The 17,060-nt window shown below is 40.5% G+C and overlaps 1 protein-coding gene across 1 annotated transcript in view; it reads right to left on the minus strand.

The window, feature by feature from the left end:
• Positions 1-467: 467 nt before the first annotated feature.
• LOC129691466 (phospholipid-transporting ATPase ABCA3-like) overlaps positions 468-17,060 on the minus strand; it is a 97,386-nt gene continuing 80,793 nt past the window's right edge. Inside the window, exons 25-30 of the mRNA XM_055627613.1 lie at positions 16,461-16,655; positions 10,370-10,557; positions 9,171-9,341; positions 7,962-8,143; positions 998-1,071; positions 468-608 (exon numbers count right to left, since the gene is read on the minus strand). Of these exons, the coding sequence (XP_055483588.1) occupies positions 468-608; positions 998-1,071; positions 7,962-8,143; positions 9,171-9,341; positions 10,370-10,557; positions 16,461-16,655 (951 nt within the window). The remainder of the gene's footprint in view (positions 609-997; positions 1,072-7,961; positions 8,144-9,170; positions 9,342-10,369; positions 10,558-16,460; positions 16,656-17,060) is intronic.

A 17,060-nucleotide genomic window follows, 5' to 3' on the forward strand; every position in this document is an offset into this window, starting at 1 on the left:
GTATTTAACGTAGACGTACCAGGGATGTGTTGATGTGTGTATGTGCACGTATTTGTGTGCGTGTTTGTGGCAAATTTTACTTGTTCTAGGTTTATGCTCTTCTTATCTATAGTCAGCTGCTAACACTATTGCATTTCTATTTGGGAAAATATGATGTCAACATCAGTGCTAATCAGTACCAATTTTTATGCTCATACTGAAGAACGGGTCCTCTAAAAACTGAATGCTGCTCTTTCAGTTTTCTAGGAGAGAAAAATGGCTCTAAGAAATGTTTTTAGATCTGGACATGTTGGAAACAGGACATTCATCTGTACCTTCAGTGAAGAGGACACATTTTTTTTTTCTTTTAGGGAAATATTTATTACACAAATATATTTACATGAAGGTATATGAGCACAGGATGTCTTTCTCATGTACTCAGCTGTAGTCCAGAAAAAACCATCAGTATCACTAGTTGTAAATGAATCTCAAGGCACCTTTGTCTTATAATCATTTCCTGTGTTGTCTTGGTTAGCAAAGGCTAGGAAAACTTGGTCCAGGGTGATCTGACTGATGGAATAGTCTTCTAAATTGAATTGTTCCTTTGCTTTCTCCAAAATGCCAAACATCTTAAACAACAACAAAAGCATTCAGTTTGCCACCGAAGTCTCTCTCTGGCTCTCAGAGAAGTTTCTCCCTCTCCCTTCCCCAGTGTCTGTCAAGTACATTAAGTTATTGAAAAAGACACACAGATAGGCAAAACCAGAAAGCAGAAGAAACAGGCAATCGAGAAATGGAGAAGGTAGTTTTCTGTCTCCATTCTTTTGTTGGACATGAACTAATCATAGAACTTGAGGGTAGTAATCAAAGACATTTAAACTCTTAGAAATTTGTGGAGGAACGTAAATACTCCACTGTTTCACAATGTCAGGCAAAGTTCCACTATCTGGATCCTAAGTACCCCCATTGTTAGTGCTCCCTTCACATGCACTGGTAGAAGAACACAGTTTCTGATCACCTTTCCCCAGCTTTTGTCCTTGCTGGGAATGTAGTAATTAAGGATCCCTTGATTCTCTTGCTTCAAGTCACTGCCTAAGATGGAAAAATAGGACCGGTGAGTAATCTTAAAGATTTCTTTTAAAATTATCAAAATCATGCTGTATCTGCTTAATGTATTGTATGAAAGTAAATTGTTAGGGTTAACAGAGAAGGAGCTGTGACCCCCACACCCCTATTCTCTTTGATATACATATATGGTAAATATTTTCAAAACCTTTAGAACTGATTAAATAATCTTATTGTGGGGATTTGACAGCAATTATTGAGGCTTTTAAGCTCAGTGAATTGTCAACTCTTGTGCCCAGTGTAAAAGTTTGAGCTTTTAAAATACTAATATATTTATTCCTAAACATGGTGCTAAGTGTTGATAGTGAGGATTTTTTCTGGGAGTATGTGTTTGAGGGCACAGTTTTGAGAGAGGAGAAGAACAAGCGTGATGTTTGGGATGAGAATGACCCCCATAGGTTCATATATTTGAATGTTTGCTTCCTGGTTGGTTAGTTGGTGGTACTGTCTGAGAAGGATTAAGTGGTATGGCCTTGTTGGAGGAGGTATGTCACAAAGGTGGGCTTGGATGTTTTGAAAGATCATACTATGCCCAGGTAATCTCAGTCTCTCTCTCTCTCTCTCTCTCTCTCTCTCTCTAACTCTGTCTCTCTCTCTCTTTTTCTCTCTCTCCCTATGTCCATCCATCTGTCTGTCCATCTGTCTCATGCTTGTGGATCAGGATGTAAAGCTCTCAGTTACTGATTTGGAACCATGTGTGCCTACCTGCTGCCATATTCCCTGCCATGGTGGTCGTGGACACCAATGTTTTAAATGTAAACTCAAGCCAGTCGGTGGTGGCACACACCTTTAATCCCAGCACTTGGAAGACCAAGGCAGGCATCTCTGAGTTTGAGGCCAGCCTTGTCTACAGGGTTTTGTATAGAGTTCCAGGACAGACAGGGCTACACAGAGAGAGAGAGAGAGAGAGAGAGAGAGAGAGAGAGAGAGAGAGAGAAAGAGAGAGAGAGAGAGAGAGAGAGAGAGAAGAAAGAGAAAAGAAAGTAAGACACTATTAAATACTTTCTTTTAGAAATTGTCTTGCTCATGGTGTTTTGTCATGGCTCATAACTATTGTCTTTCCCATAATTACACCATATCCTTCCATGTGTAAGAAGAGATACACAAAAATAACCAGTCATGCTACTATGATCTTGGTGTGTTTGTACAGATAATATTTTAAGAGCACAACTAGTTGAAAATGCATTCACAATTAACCTATGAAAATTTGTAAATCATTACAACTTCCAAATTAAGCTGGATTGAAAATGTTTTAAAGAAAAATCACATGTTTGAAATAGGTATAGATTTTGTTACATTAATCTTTTTTTTTTACATTTTTATTATATATTTTTATTCATTTTTCATCCTTGTTTAGCTGTATCCCTCTTCCCCTTCCAGACCCACCCCCTTCCCTTTTCTGCTCCCTCCCCTTTTCCTCAGCTCATCAAGTTGCATCAGGACTTAGCATGTCCTCCTCTTCTGTGGCGTGGCAAGGCAGCCCCCCACCCAGGGCGAAGTGATCTGAAAGCTAGCAAGTGAGTCTGTGTCTGATGCAGTCCCCATTCCCTTACTAGGGAACCCACGTGAAGCCTAAGCTGCCCATCTGCTACATCTTTGTAGGGGGTCTAGGTTCATTTCATACATGGTCCTTAGTTGATGCTTCAGTCTCAGCAAACCCCTCTGGGCCCTGGTTAGTTGGCTCTGTTGTTCTTCTTGTAAAGCTCCTGTCACCTCCAGGTCCTTTTCTCTTTCCTCACAGTTTTCCACAAGATTCCCTACATATCGCTCAATGTTTGGCTGTGAGTCTTAGCATCTGTTTTGAGGCGCTGCTGGGTAGAGCCTCTCAGATATGTGGAGGACTCAAGCAGAGACTCCTAGTAGCAGAGGCCATAGATACTGAAGAAGACACCCTTCAAATAGACTAGTCTCCTATCAGAGGGTAGAAACACCCACCCACCCAGAAAAACTTTGACCCAAAATTTACCCTGTGTACAAGATGTGTAGGGATAAAGATAGAGCAAATAGATCAGAGATTGAGGGAATATCCAACCAATGCCTGGCCCAACCAAAGACCCAACCTATTGGAGAATGCCAACCCCTGACACTATGAGTGATACTCTGCTAAGCCTGCAGACAGGAGCCTGACAGTGTTAAATTAATCTTAACACATGCATTGTTATGATAATCATGTAGAGGTCTTTTGTTGTGGCATATTTAAAAATATAAAACATAATAAATGATTCAAAACAAGTACTGATAAAAACACCCCATCTAGGTCAAGTAATGCTTATTCATTTTCAAGTACAATGTCCCAGCTTCTACGCCCCATAAAAAAAATTTTAAAAAAAGCAATATCTCCAATACTGAAGCCATTTCCATTTTTTTCGGTTCACTTTCTTACTATTTAAATTAATGTAACAATTGATGTAGTAATAAAGAATGTATTCATGTGGAAGGACTAAATTGAGTTAAGAATACAGTATCTCTTGGGGCTAGAGACTGCCCCAATGGTTAGAAGCAGTTGATTTTGCAGAAGATCTGGGCGCATATTTCAGGACTGACAGGACAGCTCACAACCATCCATAACTTCAGCTCCAGGGATCTGACAATCTCTTCTGAACTCTGTGAGCACCAAGCACATGTCTGGTATGATAGACATACATGTGAATAAAACAGTCATATATAGAGAATTTAATAAATCTAAAAAAAACCCAATATCTCAAATAATTACCGTCACGTTTATGACAGATTATTAAGAGTATAATATATTAACTACAGTCATCACACTGTATAATCTATCTAAGAATGCCCCTCCATTGGCTCATATATTACAATGTTTAGTCATCAGGGAGCAGCATTGTTTGACAAGGATTAGGAGGTGTGGCTTTGTTGGAGGAAGTTTCTCACTGGGGGTGAGCTTTGAGGTTTCAAAAGCCCAGCCTCTCTCTCCCTCCCTCCCTCCCTCTCTTTCTCCCAGACTGTGGATCTGAATGCAGCTCTTAGCTACTTCTCTAGCACCATGCTTGCCTGCTACCATGCTCCTTGCCATCATGATAAGAGACTAAACCTCTGACTAAGCAAACCCCAATTAAACGCTTTCTTTTATGTGAGTTGCCTTGGTCATGGACACAGAAAGAGAACAGTGTATCCTTTGCCTAAAATCTCTCTAACTCCACCCCACCATAGCACCTAGTAACTACCAGCCAGCTCCACTTCTGTGCGACTCCCTTAGATTCAACATCTGGTCAAGACCATATGGCATTTGTCTTTTTAGACATGGCCTATTTCATGGAATAGATGCCATCTGGCTTCATTCATGTTGCCATAAATGACGAAGTCTCCTTTGTTTCAAGGCTAGTTTCACCACTGTGTGCATGCATGCTAGCTCCCATATGTGTATCCTACTTTCCTTTTCACTCTTCCTCAACAGATCCTCAAGTCATTTTCTTTCTTGGCTACTGTGAGTAATGCTGCAGTAAACACGAACGTGCATGGATCAGTTGGACATAGTTTTTGGGTTTTTATATATATATATATAATCAGCATGAGGTTGATAGGGCATAGGCCAGTGCTGTTTTTAATTTTTTAAGAAATTTCCATTTTTTATACTGGCTATACCAATTTATACTCTACCTTCTTGCTACTGATTCCAAAAAAAGAAAAGCTTTCGACTTCTGTCTTAGTCAGTGTTCTATTGCTGTGAAGAGACACCATGACCAAGGCAACTCACATAAAAGAAACCATTTAATTTGGGGCTCACCATTTTGGAGGGTAGTAGAATCCTTGACATGGCGGGAGGCAGACAGGTGTGTTGCAAGAGCAGAAGCTGAGAGCTTTACACCCTGATCTGCAGGCAGCTGGCAGAGAGAGGGTAACTGGGAATGGTATGGACTTTTTGAAACCTCAAAACTTACACCCAACAAGGCCTCACCTCCCAATCCTTCCCAAGTAATCCCACCAATTGGGAAACAAGTACTCAAACATAAGACCAGCCCCTATGGCCCTACGGAGACTATTCTCAGTCAAACCACCACAGCTTCATACTACAGAACTTGATGTTAGTTGTGGATTTGTGGCATAAGGTATTTTAGTTCTGGTAGGAGAATTCCTGTGGTACCCTGTAACCAGCATTTTGCTACTTTGTGGGTTCTTCTTTTTTTTTTTTTCTACCTTCTCCACTCCCTTTTTTTTCTACCCTTTCAACCCCATAACAGTAGACAGGAGAGAAAAAAGCATAGAGAGGCCAGGAGGTAATATTACCGTTAGACGGCTTCCTGCTAATTAATGGCAATGAGCTCCTTGGGGCAAGTTTGATCCTTGTCATCAGGATATCTAATTTCTTCTTGTTGTTTCTTCTTTGAGCATGACAACTTAACAAAGCACAACCAACAACGCACCCCACCAGTTGGAGCCCTAGCATATATATACCCTCTGAAAAGTCCCCCGAATTTCAAATGTCAATCACAGAAACTGTCTGCAGCTGGCCAGATCTTGCCTCTGTAAGAGCATAATTATAGTCAGCTGCTACAAAGCAGCTCCATATCCTACACCTGGGATTACAACAAAAACATATTCTTATGTTTCTGTTTTTAAAAGAAACCAAACCTCCAAAATTCTCACGACAGCATCCAATCTTTTGAAAATTTTTAAAATCACAAAATGTTGAATTTTGACTAAAGCTTTTTCTGCTTCCATCAAGAAGAGTGTATACATTAGTCATTTGCTATGCTAATGTGGTAGCACTTTTATACGTTTGCATACATGAAGTTATCCTTTATCCCATCTGGTGACGGTGAATAATTATTTCTGTGTGATTTTTTTCTGTTGTTGTTTTTGTTTTTTCAAGACAGAGTTACCCTGTGTAGCCTTGACTCTCCTAGGACTTGCTCTGTAGCCCAGGCTGTCCTCAAACTCAAGAGATGCAGAGTGCTGAGATTAAAGGCATGTGCAGCAAACACCTGGCTTTCATGTGCTCTGGAATGAACTTTGCTAGTATTTTGCTACAGATTTGTTTGCTGTGCTTAGTGGAGACATGGGTCTGTAATTTTTCTGGTTGTCTCCATGACTAGTTTTGGCATCCAATTTGAAAGCATTCTCTTTTCCTGCAACTTCCTGGGAAGAATTAAAGAAGGCTCTGTGCTTCCCTGTGTCCACTTCCCCCTGGGGATAGCAGGCCCTTCTGCACCAAGCTGAACGGGAGGGAGGGAGGCTTAGCTGGGCACCAGTGACTGCAGTGCAGGTCTCAGCCAGAGGTGAGCATGCAGCAAGTAAATACAGCTTCAGAGAATTGGTTTGGTTTACGGGGAGGGGAAGGGGAAGAGGAAGGTGCATTCATACCCCTGAGAAGGTGGCCAGAGTCTCTGGGGCAAGATTTGCGTGTGGCTGTGTGCCATTAGCCAGGGCAGGGGTGTTGGGAGATGCTTCATTTGCATAATCAGAGGCTGTGGCCTGATAGCTGTCAGGGTAATACATTTTTCCTCGGGTTCACGGTTGGGAAGCTGGTTTTATGGCATCAGGCTGTGCAGGGGTGGGGCTGATGGTTGTAGCCAACTCCTGCCTTCCTCAGGTAAGAGGAGTTGGGGGTTGAAGCTCCCTCGACCCTTCCTCCATAACCCTGGGCCATTATGGTCCCATGGTCCTGCTCTTTGTTCTTTAAATAGTAGTGAAATGAGACGGATCCAAACTCAGCTTCTCATCTTTTACAACAGGCACATTGCCCACTGAGTCATCTCAGGTTATAGAAAAAAGATCAGCTAGTCCAAGCTCAGTGAGAGATCCTGCCTCAAAACAGGAAGATACCCAACCTCAGCTTTTGATCTTCACACATGCATGCACAGTGGTATGCATCTGCACATTTATTACACATATGTATATGTATGTACACACACACACAGGAGCACACACAACATGTGTGCTTAGTGAGATTATGAGCACATTCTTCATGGATACATACATCTGTATGTCTCATGGGGGAAGTCATAGTCACCGAGGTCATTGCTAAAGTAATCATTTGGTTTTCCTCACATCTGTTATCCACGTCTGTTTTACCACTGATTGTTAAAATATATTTTCAAGCTTATATTCCCACAGCATAATTAACAATATTTTCTATTGCCTAAAAGATTAGATTGCAACTCAACAGCCTGACACACACCAGTAATCTTGTAAGAGTTTGCTAACAATTGTTACTATATCAGTGCTTAATGCTTAGAAAAGAGGCTGGAGGACCTCCCCTATCAGTGGACTTGGGGAGGGGCATGCATGCAGGGGGGGAGGGTGGGACCGGGAGGGGAGGAGGGAGGGGCTTATGGGGGGGATACAAAATGAATAAAGTGTAATTAATAAAAGTTAAAAAAAAAGAAAATAGTTGCTGCTGCTTTCACTGTACCTTGTGGCCTGAGAGGCGTTTTACTGAGTTTGTCACTCACAAGCAGAAGATTTTTTGTCAGAAGAGACACACTTGATAGGGCTTGCTTGCATTTCAAAATCATGTACCGGCACAAACAGCTTAACAAGAAGGGGATAGCCAATCAAGATGCCTAACAGGAAGGGGGATATCCCTTAAAAACCTTAGATGAGCAATATGTGAAAACAGATGAGAACTGTGTTAAAATATGACTTGAGAGGAATAATTTGGGCGGATAAAACAAACACCAAGAGTCGCTAGAAGGTGATGTCAGAGTCTGGTGACAGCATCTTCTGTCTATGAAACTTAGTGTAACCTGGCAACAGAGATTTGCAATAGCAAAGGAAGTATGGAAGATCACTGAACGTCAGTAACACAGGGAAACTAGATTTAAAACAAAACCCTGGGTGGTGAGAAAAAAACATGGAATTTAACACATCTCTAGCACTGTTGGAACAACTTAACTTACCTGGAAATGTCAGTGAGACGAAAATTTTAAAATCTTTTAATGTTTCCGTAGACTTGACCTTGGCCTTCAGAATATAAATGTTGCCGAACTTGTTCTTGAGGTTCTGAGGGCTACCCAGGCACATGAGCTTCCCTTTCACCATTATAGATAGCCTTGTACAGAGGGCTTCACACTCTTCCATGCTTTCAAAACAAGAAAGAAGAAGAACACAAAACTAAGATGTTCCTTGAAAGACATTGTGCACTCAACAATTGCCATAATCTTGTTTTCAACCACAAGTTGCATTTTCCAATCACTAAGTTTATCATTAATAAATTTGTTGTGGTTGTCTCTCTCTCTTTCTCTCTCTCTCTCTCTCTCTCTGTGTGTGTGTGTGTGTGTGTGTGTGTGTGTGTGTTTGCTTCGTGTAGAGGCCAGAGGTCAACCTCAGGTATCATTCCTTAAGCACCATCTGCCTTGTCTTAATGGCATCTGATGTGCCATTGGCTAGGCTGCCTGATTGGTGAGGCCCAGAGACCCACTTGTTCTGTCCAGCACTGGGATTGCAAGCATGTACCACCATACCCAGCTTTAAACCTTTTTAAACCATTTATTTATTTTATGTATTTTGCTTGCATAAACGTCTATGTAGTTTGGTGTGTGTGTGTGTGTGTGTGTGTGTGTGTGTGTGTGTGTGTGTGTATGTGTGTGTGTGTGTGAGCGCGTGCCCTAGGAAGGCCAGAAGAGGGCGTTGGATTCCTTGGAACTAGAGTTACAGATGGCTATGAACTGCTATGTGGATGCTGGGAATTGAACCTGGGTCCTTTGGAAGAGCAGCTTAACTGATTTTAACTGCTGAGCCATATCTCCTCCCCTGATGCCCAGTTTTCTTATGTAGGTTCTGGGAATACAGCTCAGGTCCTCATACTTACATACCAAGCATTTTATTAGTTGATCTATCTTCACATGCCCTGAGAAGTGTATATTTTTAACAGAACACTGAATTTTAAAATGTAATATGTCTCTAACTTCTGTTCTCTCTTATTCTTCATTAAAAAAAAAAACACAATGAGGATTCTTAGCTATTCCATTTATTAAGATTAATATGAATCTTAATTCCTAAAAATTAACTCATTGCTCAATCAAATATATTTCTGCTCCCAAATAATTGATCAGTATACCTACCACAGTTCTTGCCAAACCTTAACCAAGCCTTCCAAAGAGCCACACCTGTGGGAGGTTATAATGATGGCCTTTCCACTTTCACGAGTCTTTATCACTGTGTCCCAGAGAAGACGCCTAGCTCTTGGGTCCATGCCAGTTGATGGTTCATCCAGAAAGATAACTGAAGGCTTTCCCATTGTGGCAATTGCAGTGCTCAGTCTACGTTTGTTTCCTCCACTTCAGAACAGAGAAGAGGGAAAAAAGGAAGAAGATGAAGCTGTACATATTAGCTATTTCCACCAAAGTCTCAGTGCAGATACCTCCTAGTACTTAAGAGTTCCAACAAATCCCAAATACAGACATTCTCATGCAGATTCAATATGGCTCTAGCAAGGCATCAGGACCAAGTACGTCTGTACATGCACGTACATAACACAGAAAGGTTATAAATGTGAGGTTTCACATGTGTGGTTTTGGCTCCATTTGTTTACTTGTTGTTGCTATTATGAGATATAACCCCATCCTACATTGAAGGCTTGCATTTCTCTTTGTTGCAAGATGGAATCAAAGGAATAGTAAGGAGAAAAAAACACTCTATACTCAGGTTGTTTCAGAAGCCATAGCTTAAACATAAGCAGGTTATGAACTTTTATTGTGGGAAATGTGGAACCGTTACTGGCATCTGAAACCCAGCATCATAAGATGTTATTCAACTTAGCGCTGTCAACTTGACAGGGTCTCGAATCACCCGAAAGACTCTCAGTTGAAGAATTAATTTTCCTTACCAGCTTGGTTTGTGAATCTATCTGTGAGGAATTGTCCTAATTATTAATTGATCCAAGAGGGTTCAACTAGGCAGGTGGTCCTGAACTAGATAAGAAAGTTCACTCAGCAGCATCCTGTGAGCAAGCCAGCTAGCAAACAGCATTCTCCACAAATTCTTGCTGTACACCATGACTATGAGATAATGGTGCATGGAACAGTAAGCAGTCCTGCCCAAGTCTCTGCCCTGACTTCCTTTGATGATGGACTGTGACCCGGAAGTGAAATCCAAATGAACCTCTTTCTCCCCCAAGTCACTTTTGGTCAGAGTGTTTCACTGTAGTAACAGAATGAAACTAGGACACATGGTAACACAATTGAATAATTATGTGAAAGAGACATTTAGGTGGAGCTTTGGGCACTGGGGTCAACTACGAAGAACAGAGATGCCGAGCCGTTATGAGCATTGATAACAATTAAGAAGCTATGGCATAATGACTCACCTGTAGGTTCTGATGAGATTGTTGGCATAAGGCTCCAGATCCAAGGAGTTCAACTGCTTGTTCACATAAGGCCAAATCTGATGCTCTGAGACTCCCCATATTCTTGCATACATGATCATTATTTCCCAACCAGTCATGTATTCCAGCAAAGCATCAAATTGAGGACAATAGCCAATTTTTGACCTCACCTAATTGTAATAATTGCCATACGTGAACAATCAAGCCATCTAGCACCTCATGGAAATTCATAGAAAAGGAAGGACCATGCTTCTAAGAGTCCTACCAAGATATTTCTTTTTTTTCTAAAGGACTACAAAATTATGACTTGTGAATCTATTGTGGTCAGATAGAAAGACTGATTCTCATATTCACTTCTAACTGTCATAGAGATGAAGAAGTTAAAAACAAAATCCCAGATCCCCTCAATTTGTAGGAGTGGTAAGATGATATGTCTTCCTCTTAATCATGGGTTCCAGGCAGTGTGACCAGCTTGGATACTTTCTGTATTGTTCCACCTGAACATCCCTGTCCATGCTGGTCTGTTAGTGAGGCTAAACCAACACCAAAGACAGCCCTCATCTTTGCAAATAGGAGCTCAGAAATAATGATGCTTTGGAACTCAAGTGCTATTTTTCCAGTAGGTGTACACAGCCTAGTTAGCTGGAGAAAAAGGCTATAAACTTAAATTAAGAATTTATATTGATTATAAATTAAAATATAGATTAAAATTATAAAATTAAAATTATAGATTATAAATATAGATATAAATTATAGATTATAAATATAGATATAAATTATAGATTATTCACGTTCCTTGTAGGGTTGGCATGGTGCAAGTCCCTTCCTTTCTGGCTAAAATGGCTCTTAAGGATAGTGTGTTTTTCACACATACTTGTATTTCTTCTCTTTACCTTTCTTTAGTATCCATATACAGGCTGATTCTATGCACAGGGATGGCTGGGAACAACCAAACTCCCCAGAAACAATGAATAACATCAAACAGAGATGGGGGAGACGATTATTGCCAGAGTTACCACATTATCAGTCCAGTTCTTAGCAAAAACAACAAGAATACAGCGAAATACAGAATGTGGTTCATTCACGGGAGTGGGAGTCAGAAACTCTACCAGGTGGGAAAAAGCTAGGGTGGCAAATCTGCTCAACAAAACTTTGAAATAATCAATGATAAAATAATAAAGGTGCTTGTGGAAAAAGTCATGAAAATGATTCATAACTATTAATAGAGAGATAGAAATCCAAAAAAGCAAACAGAATGGGCATGTGTTGCTGTAAGGGCAGGGTGTGGGCGGGCACGCCAAAGGTGTGGAAGTTAAAGGTTACCTCATTAGTCGATGAGTGGATTGCGAAGGAAACCATAAGGAATGTAGAACCTCTTTAGAGATGAGTGAAAATGAAAATGCAACATATCCCACTTTATGGACTTCGTAAAAGCAGAGAGAAAGAGAGAGAGAGAGAGAAAGAGAGAGAGAGAAAGAGAATTTATAATTTGATTGTCCAGCTGAGCTCATGGTTAGAGTTGTCCCCAAATTAGTGACTGGTGAGTTACTGCAGTGGACTGGGCCAAGCCACTAATAGATGGGTTGCGATTCGAAAAAGATGCACTAATAACATTCTATATTGCACTTGTAAAATACGGAAGGCACCAGTCCCTCCCTGCAAATGGTAGGAAAGGGGATGTAAGACCCTAAATGAAGGATGCTCTGAGGAGTCCATAGGAAGCTTTGTGGAACTTCACTTGGGAATGGGGCTAGTTTCCACATGGCTTACATTATGTATCACCTTTCCGTTTGAAGTAGCTACCTAAAAGTCTTCTTGGTCCTATTAAAATGGTCCTTAGCACATTGGAGGCCCTGGATTGTTTTTCTCAAGGAAAGCTTGCAACTGCATGGCTCTCCGAGTAGTCCAGGGCTCCATGCTTTCTTGATCAGGGGTAAAAAAAAAAAAAAAAAAAAACAGGGTGAAACTAGAGGACAGTTATATAATATAAACACACTACAAATTAAGAAAACAGTCTGATGTCATGGAATCTGCCTTTAGTCTAGCACTGGGGATGTGGGGGCAGGGGTCCTGATTCAAGATCATCTTTGGCTCCACAGTGAGTTATGTGAGACTCTGTCCCATACGTTCAATACAATGTTACAAAATAGAAAACAGTGCAACCATCCATGATCTGACTCAGGAGTTTAAGTAATGATCCCATGAGTTCTGGCTTTATGAAAGGTGAAGAGCTCATAGCTATCTTGCTACATGATACTTCTCTGGTATTTAAATCAGATATGCAATCTCAAATGGAGCATATTGTTGTTTGGTATTTTTCAATAGGAAGAGCTACCAGATATGAATCACAAATCTGATTGACAAATATGGTTATGAATTAGCTGGAACACTGAAGAGAGACATCTCAGTCTGCCCTTAAACACACATAATGGCTTTATTGCCTTGATTGGCAGCCTTTTTCTTCTAGTCCTCATTGATAAGACAATGCTGAAGATCAGGCTACCTTTTGTCTCTTGGCTATATGACCACTGTGGTAACCATCTCCTTTCTTCTTCAAGCAAAGACAAAAACTCCACAACAAAGAGCTCAATGTCAGAGCAAATTATAATGGTGACCCAGTTCTGTATCCCTGAAGATATGCACAGTTAGTGTGCTTGGGATCTGACCTTTATTTGGAAGAAATGTGGTTGATATGAAGTAAGATTTCATGGTGAGCAGGTGTTTTGGAAGCTGAATAGCAGTTTGGCCCTGAACATGGCAACCACATGTTGGAGGATGGTTTTGTGCACTATGTATCCAGATGCTGATTTCTGTGCTCAGAGATCTGCTTGCGGTCTGGATGTGAGCATTGTCATTATCGTCAAAGAATCTCTTGTCTCAATGTTGTGTAAAAATTGTTCTCCATCATATGTGATTTAAAATAAAGAGCTGAACAGCCAATTGCTAGACAGGAGTGTTGAGGCAGGATATGGAATATCAGGAAGAGGCTCCCAGGTGGAGGAGACAGAGAAGTAGAAGAGAAGGTCACCAGGAGGATTTGGTCACCATGAAAAGGTCACCATGAGGGAGGTGCCATGAGGACAAAGATGGATCAGGAACAGCCAGAGTGAGACTAAAATGGCAGGTAATGGGGCACATGGCTGGGGAGATAATCCAGATTAGCATAGAGAGGTTAAAATAGCTGAGAATCTGCCCACCCTGTGTTTACAGCGTATTAATAAATTTAATAGGTTTCTTTGTCATTATTTGGGAGCAAGACTGGGCATAGGAAAAAAACAAACATACTTTTATTTTTACAATCACAGTCAGTCTTCTCTAAATTCACAGATTAGTTCATCAGTCTTTCCTCTGGATGGATTTTGTTTTTTCTTCTTGAGTTCTCTTTTCTTAAAGCCCTCATTTTCTTAATTTGTTAACTTTTAGGTTTTATAATTTATAATATGTTAAAATATCAGTTCTATTTGTATTCACTAAAATATATAATCTGAAAAGATTCTAAGAATACAATTCCATTTATAACATAAGTCAATATAATAAAGTGGACAAAGAAGGTAATCAAGGGGTTTAAAAATGTTATATACGCAAAGCTATAGAGCACTTCTGAAATAAGTTAAAAGATGTATAGATAAATCATGTTCATGAATTAAGAGACTTAATATTGTTAAGAAGCCAAAAATACCTCGTATCTACAGTTGATGTAAACTCCATCAAAGTTATAATGATACATTTCCTTTCTACAAAAATAGAAAAAAAAACTATTTTAAAAGCCATTTGAAATCTTCAGGGGACCTAATTTCCTTGAAAAGGAATAAGGAAGAAGTTGAAAGACTCATTCTTCTCAAATTAAAAACTTATTGAAAAGTTACAATCAGGCAATCAAGCAAAAGGTGCTGGCAATAAAGACAGATGACTATGCCAATGCAACAGAATAAAGTGGTAGAGTAGAGCCTTAAGCCTGCCATGCTGGCTCCTACCTGTAGTCCCAGCATTCCAAAGGTGAGGAAGAAAGATTCCTGGGAGCCCCAGGCCAGTTTGGTTTACATAGAAATTTCAAGCCCCACCTTTCAAATATCTTAACTGGTTAATTATTTTGATAAGGATGCCAAGACCATCCAATAAAGAAAGGATACTCTTTCCAACAAATGGTGTTAGGAAGATGGAAGTTGGGCCTTTCATACAAAGTGGATCAAAGAGCTAAAAGAACTTTGGACTATAAAGTTCTTAGAAAAAACTATTGGGAGAGAGCTTCATTATAGTGGACATGACAACAGATTTTGGGATCTAGTAAAACAAAACAAAACAAAACAAAACAACAACAAAACTCCACAGGCAACAAAATAAAATTGTGCTTCATGAAATTAAAATCATTTGCGTACCAGAGAACAAGAGAAGGGAAATGTCAGTTCATAGAAAGGGTTAAGTATTTAGAAATAGGGATTAGTGCATAGAAGACACTAACCCTGAAGACAATGGTAGGTGATACATACCAGGCAAAAGGGAACATTCTTATATACAATACCTAAATGTAGTCAAATTCATACAATCAGAAAGTAGAACATAGGGTTCTACTTAATTGCCTGGGGTGAATGAAGGAATGGAGAATTACTCTTTAATGGGTGTAGATTTTCAGTTTGGCATAATAAAATACTAATAGAGACAAACTGTGGAAACAAGCACACAATGTCACTGAATTATAGAATTAGACAGTCATAAATGTATTGGATGGTACATTTTACATTATCTGTCACCATCAAGATAAGAAGATACGCCAAAAAATACTTTAAAGATGAAACAAATTAAATATCATCACCAGTCACATAAAACGTGAGAGATTTTCAAATGGCACATTGAAAGATTTCCCCAAGGCTTGAAAGTAATTCCTCAGATATGATTCAGAACCAATCACTGCAAGGCATCTGTGTGGTTTGTGTGTTTGGTCTCCTTTTAAATTTTACATTTTATCTGACTGTGATGTTGATTCTCAATTCAGATTTGTTCTTTGATGACAGATCACTTAATCTCTTTTGCATCCTAAGATTCCCAGTGGGCAGTTCAGGCTGCCCCACTATTTCTTCAAGGAGCCTGGTAAGTGCTGTTGACTGTAGTGAGTTTTGGTTTCTTTAAAAACCCAGTTATGTTATGTAAACACGTCTTTGTTTTAATCCCAGGTGTGGGATTGTCCACAGCAGCAGACTGTCCACAGCAGCAGACTATTTGCCTGTGTGTGCTCTGGCAGGGGGATGATTCTGCGAGCTGAAGACAATTGTGGGGACTCTAGAGATGGTATAAAGAGATCACAGCCCCAAGAGGGGAGGCACAGCTGTTCCTCCTGTTGCTGCTGTTGGATTGTTAAGTGGTTGTGAGAAGAGAGACGATGAGAGATATTGGAAATATCCTGACGAGATGAAGATTGGACTTGCCCCAAGAAACTCAACGCCCATAATCAGCAGGAAGTAGTCTAAAAAGATCTCATTGGTCCTTCTCCCCACTACCTTTCTGCCTCTCCTACCTGGTATTTGGGTGTTAGAAGGGATTAGGATGGGGAAGGGTGGTAGATATAAGAACCTAATAAAATAGATTTAAAAACTTTGTCATTCTTTCCTGCTTTAAGTTCTCACCATACTTCTTCCCAGAGTTACCCATCTTCTCCAGCTCCTGCAGCCAAGGACCAGCACAGGATACAGAGGTTGGTGGTCTTGCTTTGATTGGCAGCTGCTCTGAAAGGCCATCCTGTTGTAGAGCTCTCCATGACATGGATCAAGGCCCTGGTTGTAGCTAAACTGCCTGTAGGTCATCCTTTCTCTGCCTTACACCCTTCCAGCCCCTGTAGGGTGCATGGCTGCTATCCTGTGGTGAGCACTTGCCTTTCACTCCTACAGTTACAAAAGACACTCTTGTCATAGTTTATGCCTTTATTACCTCACTCTTTAAAAATTTATTTTCCTCTCTGGAACCCACAGCATCAACATCTGTGCTCATCACCGTTGTCATGTGTCATCGCTAGCTGCCTGCCTGCTTCCTGCCTCCTGGAGCCATCATTCTGTTCATGTCTTAGCCTGGAACAACAGCTCACCTTTCGGATGTTCTTGGTGACGCTAATGCCATCGACAAACACATTCCCAGTGGTAGGAGTCTTTTCTCCGGTCAAAATTTGGAAGGTAGTTGTTTTACCTGCTCCGTTGAATCCAAGTAATCCAAAGCACTCCCTCTCTTGGACAGCAAAGGAGACGTTTTTCACAGCCAGAATTAGTGGACACCTAAAGTATATCTTAAAAAAAAAAAAAAAAAAGCAAAGCACACGGCACAATTTAGTGAAGGATATTTGTAGTTTATCAACAAGAAATATTGTGGGCCAAGTGGTCACCCCTTCAGATAGTATCACAAAAACTTTACAGAGGAATTTTTTTTAATCTTTTTTTTTCTTTATTAATTACACTTTATTCACTTTGTATTCCCCCATGGTTCCCTCCCTCCTCCCGTCCCAATCCCTCCCTTCCTCCACCCTCTGCATGCCAGCCCCTCCCCAAGTCCACTGATAGGGGAGGACTTCTTTTCCTTCCTTCTGATCCTAGTCAATTAGGTCTCATCAGGAGTGGCTGCATTGTCGTCTTCTGTGGCCTGGTAATGCTGCTTCCCCCTCAGGGGGAGGTAACTAAAGAGCAGGCCAATCAGT

This window comes from Psammomys obesus, unplaced genomic scaffold (genome assembly GCF_907164565.1).
Source record: "Psammomys obesus unplaced genomic scaffold, mPsaObe1.curated_primary_1811, whole genome shotgun sequence".
Classification (NCBI taxonomy): Eukaryota; Metazoa; Chordata; class Mammalia; order Rodentia; family Muridae; genus Psammomys; species Psammomys obesus.